Source organism: Vanellus vanellus (assembly GCF_965231255.1).
Source record: "Vanellus vanellus genome assembly, chromosome: 1".
Taxonomy (NCBI): Eukaryota; Metazoa; Chordata; class Aves; order Charadriiformes; family Charadriidae; genus Vanellus; species Vanellus vanellus.
In genome coordinates this window covers 43,806,467-43,818,862 of record NC_138905.1, presented here as the reverse complement: position 1 = coordinate 43,818,862, position 12,396 = coordinate 43,806,467, and the positions used below count along the sequence as shown (strand labels likewise).

General features: G+C 39.1%; 1 protein-coding gene across 2 annotated transcripts in view; it reads right to left on the bottom strand.

The window, feature by feature from the left end:
* The window catches only part of NAV3 (neuron navigator 3), a gene marked incomplete at its 5' end in the record, with an annotated part of 275,201 nt that overhangs the window by 44,977 nt on the left and 217,828 nt on the right, over positions 1–12,396 (bottom strand). For both annotated transcript variants that reach the window (XM_082492447.1, XM_082492448.1), the window contains 3 exons: positions 2,492–2,680; positions 4,542–4,702; positions 7,040–7,081. In XM_082492447.1, the coding sequence (XP_082348573.1) occupies positions 2,492–2,680; positions 4,542–4,702; positions 7,040–7,081 (392 nt within the window). The remainder of the gene's footprint in view (positions 1–2,491; positions 2,681–4,541; positions 4,703–7,039; positions 7,082–12,396) is intronic.

The following is a 12,396-nucleotide window of genomic DNA, read 5'->3' as shown; positions in this document are numbered from 1 at the left end:
AAAAGGAAAATAACATGAAATATTGATGAAAGCATAACATTCCCCAACAGAGCTCAATAACTAAACATCTTTTTAAAATGAGAACCACTCTTCCACAAAGAGCAGTTATGAGCTATCAGTAAAGAAAAGCTATTGATATTTTTTCCTGCGCTTAAAAAGATTGTTCTATACAAAAAAAGCCCTTTTCTTTGTATGAAGTAGGAGAGCAAGCCAGTGAGATTCAGTATTATTACCAGCAAATCAAGCATCACTTTTGTTGTTTTGACAACAAATCACTTCATAAATACACTCTTTAGAGGAACCAGAAATTGAGCTGTTTATACACCTGTCCAAAGCTGAGCAAAGTGATTTTAATAAAAGACTATGCTTTTCAAAACAGTTCACATTCCCCGGGGTGAGCTCCCGGGCTTTGCTCAGCTGGTTTCTCCCCTCAGCACAACGCAGACCCGCGCGTGCTGGCTGCTGTAGTCCATGTGAAGGGATTACTGCAAGATGCAGTGCCATATTTCCACTAATGATCAGTAGAGTCAGCCTCAAGAGCACCAAGTGAAGTTGCAGGACTTCAACTCAAAAAACGGGGTTCCTGGCCTTTCTCAAAATGGCAATGGAAGACCAAACTGAGACAAAATTGCCCCTTCTGCTTCTGATTACTCTGCTGAGGAAGGACACACCAACAGAGAATTTCAAAGAAGATCATTTATTTCATTACTTCTTTTCATTTTTGTTTCAAAAGAAATTTGTTTAATAATTATAATCTGCCAGGGTTTGGTAAATAAATTATTTTGCGTTAGTATTAGCATTTGTATTCCACGTTGACAATACAAGAATACTTGGATTAGCCAAATAGACTTTAAATTTAATTTTGTAACTGAGCAAATATTTACAAAGATGTGGTACCATGTTGACCATTGAAATCCCGTTGCTTTCAATCTATCCCTAGTTTTCAGTCTCTGCTTTAAATCTCAGCTAAACTCCCATTCTACTCTCGTACACCGTGGCTCTACTCATTACCTCACTTCTTTCGCTATAACCTTCCTCAGAGCTCTTATTTTAAATAAAATACATTTGGCTTTCCAACAGCATCATTTCATGTTAATCTCTAATGACCATAAAGTGCTGAAAATTGTTTATTATTGCTGCATTGACTTTCATTTACTCAGGTTGATCACGGTTATCCACTCCAGCTGGATATGGAACATGATCAACGAAAAAGCTTTCATCAAAGCCACTGGTGACCCATTACTAAAATTCTAGATTTAACACCTCTTTTTCTATGCATAAATTATTTGTCTTGTTTTCTCTATTATTCTTCCAGTGTTTCCTTTTGTAATTCTCCAGTTCCTCAGCAAAGAGTCTGTAGTCACCTCTGTCCTTGAATTATGTGATATGCTTCTGTGCAGTCAGCCATCCTCTCTGTGCTGACAACTCACAGCTTGATCTGTCCTGCACCCTACTGCTAGTATTACATACCCAGATGTCTGCCTACATATCATCTAAAATTCAGAAGAGCAAATTGAAAAGTAAAAGTATTAGTTGTCTGTTATTTCATCTAGGACTTTTTTTTCCTCCCTTTTATCTCATAACTATGAGTTGGGGCTATGGTAAGACTTTTTTATTTGCTTGTTATAAAAACCATTTTTATGGTCATCACTTATCAGCAAGCAAGATTGATGAGATGAAGTTACAGAATGAATCTCCATTAAATTTTAGAGTTGGGGTTTTTTTTGTCTTTTGAGGGTTTGCCTTTTTTTTTTTTTTTTTTTTAATTAAAGGGTGTGAGAACTTTTTGCTTATGGGAATTCTGCAAATAATCAGATTTACCAGAATTGTTAAGCAGAAGAAAATGTTACAGGGCATTTAATTATGAGTTGTCAGATGCTCTGGGGTTAAAAAAGAACAAAAACCAAACCCAAAACAAAAATATTCCCCAAATTCCAAGTGTTATATATAGCATTAAAGAAACCAGACCAACAGTAATAATCTGCATAAAGAAAGTAGTGAGGTCAGAATTCATGACAGTTTAAATACAGAAATTCACATAGTGTTTGTTGTTGGAGGCTGTGGGAAAGTGGGGAAATGAAATGACTATAAAAGTGCTAAGTAGCCCTGGCATTTGGAATAAAAAAAAGGAAATAAAGAAGTAGGAGTAACAAAACACGGAATCACAGTATTCAAGGTATGCTCAGACACCTCAAATGAAGAGGCAAAAAGAATAAAATAATTTTCCAAGAATCGCTTCCTTTCCTCCAAGGTTTCTGATAAAGAATTTATAAATGTATGACATACACAGCATTGCATATTAGTGTGTGAAATAAATATCTTCCACGCTTTAGAGTAAGGAAGTCCTGTGAGTCCAGCTCAACAGAATTAAAAAAAAAGCTTCAAAAATTATTTGGTTTTGTGTTGCAGAAGAAATATTTTAAAATTTTACTACGCTTTGGAGGCCTATATTGGAGCCTATTCACCCATCCAAATAGTAACTCGGTCTTACCTTCTTCCATGCTGTCCCTGAATGAACCTGAATGACTAATCGCTCGTGGCCTCTCTTCTAAGGATGTAGCACTGCCACACAGTTGGGAGTCATCATACAGATCAAAAGAAGTGTCTTGTGCGGGGATGCTGTTTGAACGCATCATGCTGGGTCCAGGAAGGTTAAACTGAGATAGGTTGGTTGGACTCACTGGAATACAAAGCTTTATTAATGAAGCACATTTCCATTAAATGAATTTTGGCTGTGCACAAAATTGTAACGTAGGACTAGCGTGGTTAGGTGGACTTTATGCTGTTGAGAAAATGAAAGGCTTTTACTCCTACATACAAAGCCACCACAAAAAGGTGAAGCAGATGATCTCCGAGGAGCAGAAACTGAATGAGACTAATCCTGCAAAACACATGGTAACACTAACACTAACACTGGTGTCTGAATACACACTTGTTCACTTTGACAGCCCAGGACAGAAAATCAATGGGAGAGATACAAAAGTTGAAAGTTAAAAAGGAGTAAGAAGTTGTAAGTATTTTTATAAGCAGCTCTTCTAATAAATCAGTGTCTATATTTTTATTGTGGCACGCCAATATTACCAACTGCTGTTAAGACCAAAGTTTATTGGCACATGCAGAACATATTTATCCTTTGATTTCCTGCAGCACCAGTTTAAAATTCCTGCACAGGCCAGTTGAATCTCATCATAATAAACAGGAGTTGTCCCATCACTCATGGCAGAAATCCAGAACAGTGTTGAAGAACCCACTTTAAGTATTTGCAAAGTTTGTTTGCCAGTAGGAAGGAAATCCTCGTTATGGTTCACTTGGACCACATGAACTCAATACCTAGAAGAAAAAGCTAACATCTATCCTAATTCAGCCTACGTGTTTGGACTTTTATTTTAGATTGTGGAAGATGTGCTTTAAGTCATAAACTACCAGAGCAGCTGTGTTGTGACAGCAAATTATTCCCCAGGGCTATGATAATGGTAAGAATGAAAGGACAATGACAAAATAAATGTAAAAATACCCCTGATCTTATTTTCTCTGTTGTGAGTACAAGAAGTATGAACAAAAAGGAAAAGAAGATAATTGTAAGCAGAAAACGATAGAGAAATGCTGCTTTAAAAGAGCTGTCTATAGAACTACTGCAAGTACATGGAAGAAATCCAAAGCAGTGGCTTGCTTAGCCAGGATCCAATTATATCTTTAAAAGTGGCTTTGTTCAACTTCTTTTTCCCATATGTAATAAAGACCAACATTTGTATGTCTGCTCAAATTGCTTTTGAGTGATTGTAACCTACAGATGCCATAAGCTGTGACCGAGCGACAGAAGTGTGAGTGCTCCAAAGGTTGCTGCTAATTCCACAGTAATGGCTGAAAACACAAAAGCTCATGGTGAACCTAGGCATGTGTCCAGCGCGGTGTGAATAAATGGTTTCCTATTAAGCATTAAAGAAAAAATAAAATTATTAGCAAAACTAAATTTCTGTTGGATTAACTTGAAACAAAATGCAGAAGAGCCAAATCTAAAATGTCACCTGTAATCAAATAAATCCGAAATGTGATTCACATCCTAAAATATTATATTGTATTCAAGAACAGGATTCGGACTGGGGCCAGTGCAGTTATAGCTGGGTCCAGTCACTGAAAACATTTGAAAGACCTATCTCAAAGCAAGCTTGTATATAGGAAAAAATCATCGTTTAGTGTCTGGGTTGACATTCACAAAATCACTGGTCAGAATCCTACTGACTGTGAATCCTAAAAGATGAGTAGCTTTGAACTAGAAGATGATTTCCAGCTCTGCCTCAATTTTTCTTCTCCTCGGGCAAGTCATAGGGAATCCGTGCTTTTTTAATGTATGCAAAATAGGAAGTACCCTGACCTACTCCATGAAAAACATCGTGAGTTTCCCTTCATTAGTGATGTACCACAATATGGCGATGGAGATGTTGAATTAAATTATCTAGTTTGGCAAACTAAGAAATATGAATGGTTGAATTTTATGCGTCTAATCTAGAGTGGGAGAAATGGTGGAGGGAAACGGAATTTACCCAGGTTGGAAAAGTGATATTTTCCAGTTGCAGATGAAGACATAGCTGAAGGAGAAACAAGTGGGGACTGACTGCCAGTGTCTTGCAGGCCTCCGGTTGAATGGGAGCGCAGCCATTCCTTGCCTTCCTCCTGACTCGTCTGCCGAGATGACGGAGTATATCTGAAAAACCACAGCTGACATGCTCAAAACAACAACAAGGTGACGGTTTGGAAAGAAACAGGTTTCACATAAATACCCTTCACCAGTTAGACAGAACAAAACCCTTGAAAGCAACAAGTCTAGTCAAATGACTGTCACCAGGATTTTATCAAGGTAAAATTTACCATCTTATTACAACAGAAAAAAATACAGGACTTGAAACCCCTTTGCTCTTCATCCCCCTCCCCAAAACAGCATTCCCTTCCTTTGAAGAGATATGATGATAAACCATAGAAGACAGACAACTGAGCTGACAGGAAAGGAGTTCAAAGCTGTAGGAAGTGTACAGGTTGATGCAAAAGCTTGGAAGCTGTATGGCTGGGATGGGGAATGGACAGACTAGAAGCCAAGAAATGTGAGTAGCCGCTTACAAAATGACATCTGCCACGGATCAGGTGGGCAATTGGTTAGATGGCAGGGGTGAAACAGACTAACAACTCTAAAAAAGGAGTTTGCATCGGTGATGACAGCTACTCATGGTCATACGCGCCGTCTATCGCTCTGAATGCTACTTGGCATTGCGTCCTGCCCCAAACTGGGGGGAGGGAAAGGGACAGGAAAAATCCACAATTAGCAGAAACAAGTTCTCTGGAAGGAAGAAGTCTTGCAATATAATCATTCATCAACTGCTTCCTATGGCAAACCAATAAAACAAGTGCAACTTGGCACATGGGCTAAGAAGGAGAACTGGTAACTCACTGGCCCGGCTTCTTTTGGCTGGGCTGGAAGAAGGGCAATTCTGGCAGTGGTTAAACAAGAAAACGTGCAGGCAGTGTGGGTCTTAACCAAGAGATTGTTTTCAGCAGTGTCTGCAATAGCTTGTTTCATTCAGCCCAATCTGCTGCTGAGAAATGAACACCTTCTTCACCACTGTCATGAGCCATCAGTGTTCCCCAAACAGCAGAGCAGAAAGGGCTTTTGATACTCTGGGTTCAGGCTTGCAAGGCACAAGTATTTCTGCTTAGCAAGCAGATCAAATGAACATGTAAGTTCTCATGTTGTGCTTGGGGTTTTGTACAATATTTTACGGCATTAAAACATCTTGTCCTGATTAAATATTTACTTCCTTTCTCCTTTCAAAAAGACAGCTATGATCTTTGCCTATAAATGTGGTAGAGCAGAGCTACCCAGTGGTTATTGGATCACGAGTGTGGCAGAATGAGAATTCAGGAGCTGAGTCTTGGACTGGGATCTCTGCACATTAAATCAAACTGACGGTCTTTCTGGGATAACTGATCAGGCCTATATGCCTGTAAGCTGTTTTGCCACTCCATTTCACTTTCAGCTTTCAGCCATCATTACAATTGTACAGCCACAAACCTCAATCATCCCATTGTACCCTTGCAGGGTCCCCTTTATGCCTCTTTTATGTCCTCCACCTTTCCATTCTCTCCCAATCCAAAGTGATTGTTTTGGGATAATGGGAAATTTGATTAAATTCTTTTTAAGGAATGGATAGTGCAGAAGAGCAGAAGGTGCTTTCTAGTGGCAACACTTTAGCACTATCTTAAAATTTCATAAAATATTATTTATCAATAATTCAAGAGATTGAACTGGGCAATTTTGGTGACTGGAAGGCTGCAGAGTGTCTGTGTGCATGCACATATTCCCTTGCTTGCCAAATCTCCGTCCTGGATTAGGGAGATAGGCTGCCATGTCTGATGAGACCAGACAAGTTACCTAATGATCTCCTCTTTTAAACATGGAGCGGAGAAGAGGGTGGATGACTTCTATTTTCTGTGATGAAGACAGCTCTAATTAGTGGGGAATTAGTAGCAATGTTGGACTCTCAGTATTGCTGGGGAGGGATCAAGAACACTAGCTGGAGAAGGGCTCAAACCTTGGATATTAAAATAAGCATTTTCCAGCCTTACCCTTTACTAGATCTTCAATTCAAATTGCATGAGTGTTTGCATTTAGAGTTCAAGTTCAGATCCACCTCTAAAACCTTATTTTTCTCAATAATGTTTTCAACAATTAGTCCCACTGAATTGCAAAAGTATCTTGTTCTGTCTCTTTTAGCTCTCCAGGATTCAATGCCTTTTAAGATTCATTGCATAAGGAAACTATCCTTAATAATATTCACTTCCTGTGATATATCTTGAAAGGAAATTTATTCACTAGGCAGACTTGGAAAGAAAAAGTCTATTGTTAAAATCTATGGGTTTTGGTTTGAATCTAAATACCAAGAACTCTATTGTAAACAGGATCAAGAGAAGGAGAAAGAAAAGGAAAGGCAGTGTATAAAAAGTTACAGGAAAACAGAGAAGCAGCAGTCATGCTCAAAAAAATATATACCTTAATCCCTTTTTGGGTAGTGTATTTCTGTCAAGCTGCGTGCTGTTAAAACAAAAAAAATCCCTAAGGACATACAGTAAACGGGACTGTTCAGAATTACAAATTTTAAAAGTCTAGATATGTGTGCATAACAGAAGGTCATTTAATGCTTTTTAATATCTCTTTCATGATAAATCCCTGACTCATTGGAGGGGACAATAGGACATGGACGGCTGCACATTCATTTTTCATCTAGACATGCTCTGGGGCTAGGTCAATAGAAATTTGGAGACTGTCCAAGTCAGAAAGAAGTTCTTCCTTATCATTTCTAACCTTCCTACAGCTTCACCCTGCAATCTGTACGAGAATCATATGGTCACAGTATGAATCTTTATTTTTCACAGTTGCCTATGATGTGCCAATAGATTTCGGAAAGAAATGAAGGTTGCGGCACCTGCTAGGAGACAGCATGGCCTTGCCAGAAGCCAAATGACAGCTCTGCTTGTAGAAATACATGCCAAATATACAGACGATTGGCTTTCTGTTGCTGTGGGGCTCACATAGTAAGGCGATGGTGGGAATAACGAAAAGTGGCACCAGAGCAACGTTGCTCCATATTCACACACATGCAGTGGCAGTGGCTGATCACCGGAGAACTGTGGCTGGAGTTTTCCTGATTTAAACACCGTCACTAGAAGGACACCCATTAGCCTTCCTTCAAATCAAGTGTCATTTAGGTATTTCCTCATACAGACTCGGTAGATCGGTCCCAGACTAGTGTGCGTTGAATTTGAACTAGTTATCAACAAATAAGTGTTGCAATGTTTTTTCCCTTAAGAACATTATTTAGTTTCACCGTGTGGATTAAAATGGATTTAGAAAGTTTCTGTATTACATATCATAATCACACCTCTGAGAACAACAGTAACTTAGGACCCTTCCTACCCAGGAAAACTCTCACGCCATTACTAAAGGCCGTTTTCGGTTGTGCCAGGGGCGTTGGGCACCCCGCTCTCACGTAACCTTGATCCAAGTAGGTAAAGGCAGTGAAAATACCATTGGCATTAACAATCCATTACCATTAGGGTTCAATCTAATGGAAGTAAACCCTTCTTACCATCAGGAAGTTTTACAGGCAATTTTACTGGTTTAATCAGGGCCTCAGGGCGAAAGTAAATGGAAGGAGCAACTTAGCAGGATTTCAGCATAGGCCCAGCTATCATCCATGTGAGAGCAGTCCTCTACCAGACAGAGAACTAAATTTTCAGCTTTTTGCTCCCAACAGAACGGGACCAGGAACGGTCGGTAAAACAGGAACATACATTTGAATGCATGATTTATGTCTTTTTTAGTTCCTTACAGAGAAGAATGGGTCCTTTAGGTACCTTTATGCACCGCTAAATTTCAAAACCAACAAACATGATTGTAATAACAAAACCCGTTTCTTTTGCAAAAACTTCAATCATCCTAATGAACAATACATTTTCTAATATTACTTTAACTTGAAGTTCTATATATTTCAAAGTAATATACAGATCATTATCTAAAAATAAAGGAGCCGATCGGTGCTTCTTTAAAGCAACCCATGAGCCAAAAGTTGTAAGACAGTCAGACAAATAGGCTAATAGTGACCACAGGATTTTGTAAACAACTTCTAAATTCAGAGACTCAAATGAAATAGGGGTGAATAGTCCTCAACATGAGCATGGAGTTATTGCAGCTGCATAAAAGTGAACGTAGGAAACATTCATTTTGTGTTTTTAAAATATTAACTTTTGCAAAGAAGCCCCTAGATCTCAGATAACTGCATGAAACCATTAACCATGGTTCTGTGCAACTATTAATTCAGACTCATAACTGCCCATCTCATATTTGTGTCTGAAAGCATTCCCCCACCAAGAAGCTGGGTATGTTACTTCTACAGAAACTGGACTTCCGGTAAATAGAACTGAACTGTAACGTGCAGTGATCCCCTTAGGACACTACCGGCCTGACCTCGGTGCTCAAAAGATCGCTAAAGATGATACGAAAAAAAGTCAGTCCTTTCCTAAAAGAAGCAAGACATTCATGAAAAACTGTATCTTTGGCTCAAAACAAATGCCAGTATAAAGTGAGGCTGAGAATATTGTAGGATTCCTGATGTTTTCCTTTGCCACGTCAATTGCCAAAAGTAGTCTTGCAGGAAGATGCATGCAGATGCAGGCTGAAGTTACCAAGCCCACCATATCTCCATTCCCTTTTGTTTAGTTTGCACTGCTGAAACCATCTGCAAGTTCTCTGGGGGAAATTAGAGGAAGCCTTACAGTTCTCAGGTTCCTACCGGCCCCTGGTGTTGAGGCGAACTTGGGAAAGGGCCATAATGCCGTATCTTTGCGCGATATCTGACTGTTGCAGAGTTGTTAGGGAATAAGACAAAGTATTGCAAGCTAAGAAGCACCTAGGGAGGTCTAAGGCAGGTTGGGCCAAGCTGGTATGGGTCTTATAAACGAGCTTCTACAAATGGCTGAGCACACAAGAAAATCTGATACATGATGCACTGTCTCAGACCTTAAAAATCACAATCATCAACTACGATGATGATTTAAAACAATTGAAAGTCTTGAAGAGCTTAAGTGGATTTCAATGCACTTTCACGGCCCTTAAAACTAAACATTCTTTTCAAGTAAACCAGAGCAAGCCAGTCATGCAATTAGAAACTACTTCCACTCTGCTAATCTTAAAAGGCCACCATTATTTCTGATGAGACCAGTGTTAATTCCCGTATTTCTGCACTTTTTGTGTACCCCTTGCTGTGTCACTCAGACCAAGCAGCAGAAAGACACAAACCTGCAGTGCAAATTAAGGGTTCAAAAGTACTATTGGTGATGTGCCCACCTGGAAAATGTTATCACTTAGAGCAGTGATATTTCACCAATTAACCCCAGTAGAAAGTTTTATTTTAAAGTACCTGTAGGATGTATTTTAATCCCTCTAAATTTTTGTAAGCTAAAATACAAGTGTCCTCCTACGTAGGGACTTACACTGCTATAACAACAGAAGTCAAGTTGTCTAAATAAATACTGCCAGTGCAAAACCAGCAAAAGTCCTGGGGGACTTTGCGGTAAAAGCGAATATTTTGCTAGTATTATGAACCCATTTTCTGCTTACTACAATGCAAAAGAATCTCATGGAATGACATAAAAGTTGGCTGGAGTAAACTTTGACACCGTATCAATACAGCGGTTGAGAGGGAGCTCTGTGTTTCTGCCCTGCCATTGCTTGGTGGGCTTGATTCAGGTGCTTGCCTGGGTGTGGGCAATGTCTGATCATCCCTGGAGGGATTGAGACACACCAGGTACGCGTGGGCACATGTGGCAGAGACCTTGCAGACCTCCTGTCCCCATGGCAGATAACCACTTTTTTCTGGAGGCAGCCAGGTTCTACTCTCCTTAGCAGGAAACACAGAGGTGCCCTGAGATTTTGGTAGCATTTTCTGTTTTTTTTTTTCCAGTTGCACCAAATCTTTATTAAAACTTGATGTCCCAAAGTCTTCAAGTTAAAGCCTTAACATGAAAAAGTAGAATGGGATAACTAGTTTCTATGATTTACACTCGATACTTTGATTTTCAAAATACTGGGAAAATGCTTTGCCGCCGCAGTGGTGCTACAACCCCTTTCTGCAAAATAGTCTCATCATTTTCCATTTTGTGTTTGTGCAAATATATCCTGCCCTGTTATACCCCTTCAGGCTAATAAACTATTGATTGCTAGCCTTTAATAAATCTTTTCCAACCAGTCAAGTACCTTCCTTTATTTCCCTCATTTGCTTATGAGAATGTTTGAAATAGCACCTAAAGCTTTACTAAGTTCAGGATTTCTTATTGCATCTACTAATTCCTTGCCCCTACCCACAAAGCCTGTTTTCCTGCAAGTGAATTAAATTAGTCTTATTTAAAAGGCTGTTAATGACTAATCCCATATTATCGGTTACTTAATCCATTTTGCTTAATATCCTCTGTATCTTTCCAGGACCGGAGGCAAGGTGGCCTCGCCCGTAATCCCCTCGTCCTCCATCCCAGCCCTCCTCCTCACTCCTTCCTCAGCACCTCTTCTTCAGTCCTAAGGACTATTTCAGACGGTGTCTGAAGCAGGGAAGTGAAAAGTTCACCAGGACCAGCAAACTGGAATAATCTTTAACCTTTTCATCCCCTCTTAGCATGCTTGCCATTAGTGATGCTTAGCTATCAAAATGCAGTTCATGGTTCAACAAAGCAAAGCCACGTTTATTTGTACCATCTATTATTAGCTCTCTCTTCTCTTGCACCTTTCCCTAGGCTTTCTCTGTGTAGAATTTGTGTCACTTGCTAATTTTATCTCAACTTGTGCTTCGGTCTTTTCTGATTTTGTCTCCCCATGATATTAGTACACCTCACTATAGAGACTGCTTACGCAGTCTTTTGCAAGCTCTGGAGTGACTGAAGATAAAGAATAAGCCTCTGCAGATAATTTCTTAGGCCGGAGCAGGCTACAACTGGTATTGCCAGAGGCATCTCAAATATAATCTGAGTTTACAAAGGAAAAAGGACATAATCTGTTGCCAGACGTATCTGCCTCCAACGCTGCAAACCAATGCTTTTGTTGTCAAAAAATACTTTGCTACATGTAGGTTTTACTGTATAAAACAGTTGAGAAATAACACAGCATTTATAACAGGCCCTTCAGAAAAAATCAAACAGCAAAACCCCTATTGGGACTTTAATTCAAGAAATGACACCGTTTTTCTCTAGGTACATATATTTGTTTTGAGGCCAGATCAACATGATAGATGGCTCTCTCTGGACTCAATCATAATATCCCCATATGGACAAATCTGAAACTTAAAAATATTGCCAAAGGCAAAGTATTTGGAACCACTGAAATTAAGTCACTGAACAAATACATAAAGTATTAGTAGTGGGGGTTGCTCAGGAACTTATGCCAAACCATTAACATTTTAAATGTGATGTTTAACATCCTCTGCATAAATATGATCTTTGGCATAAATTCATACTCTTCCACATCATCCTATTGACCTCACCACCCATGTATGTAGCACTAAAAATTAGTGAAGGTTTTTCTAAGCTAAATATTAATAATTAACTTTCTAAGAAATATTGTCACATTCAGTTCATGGCACACAATGCAAATTACTATTTAAAAATTAAAGGCACAGTGCAAATAACAAATTACTCATGTATCAGTGTATTTTTAACTACCGTTGTTATAACACATTATATATTGGCACACACACATGTTTTACAGTGTTGTAATTCTATTAGTAAGAGGTGTGATTTTAGCTGATATGGTAATACTTACTTATAAATGCAACATAAGAGAATGAAATGTGTGGAGAGTTTCCA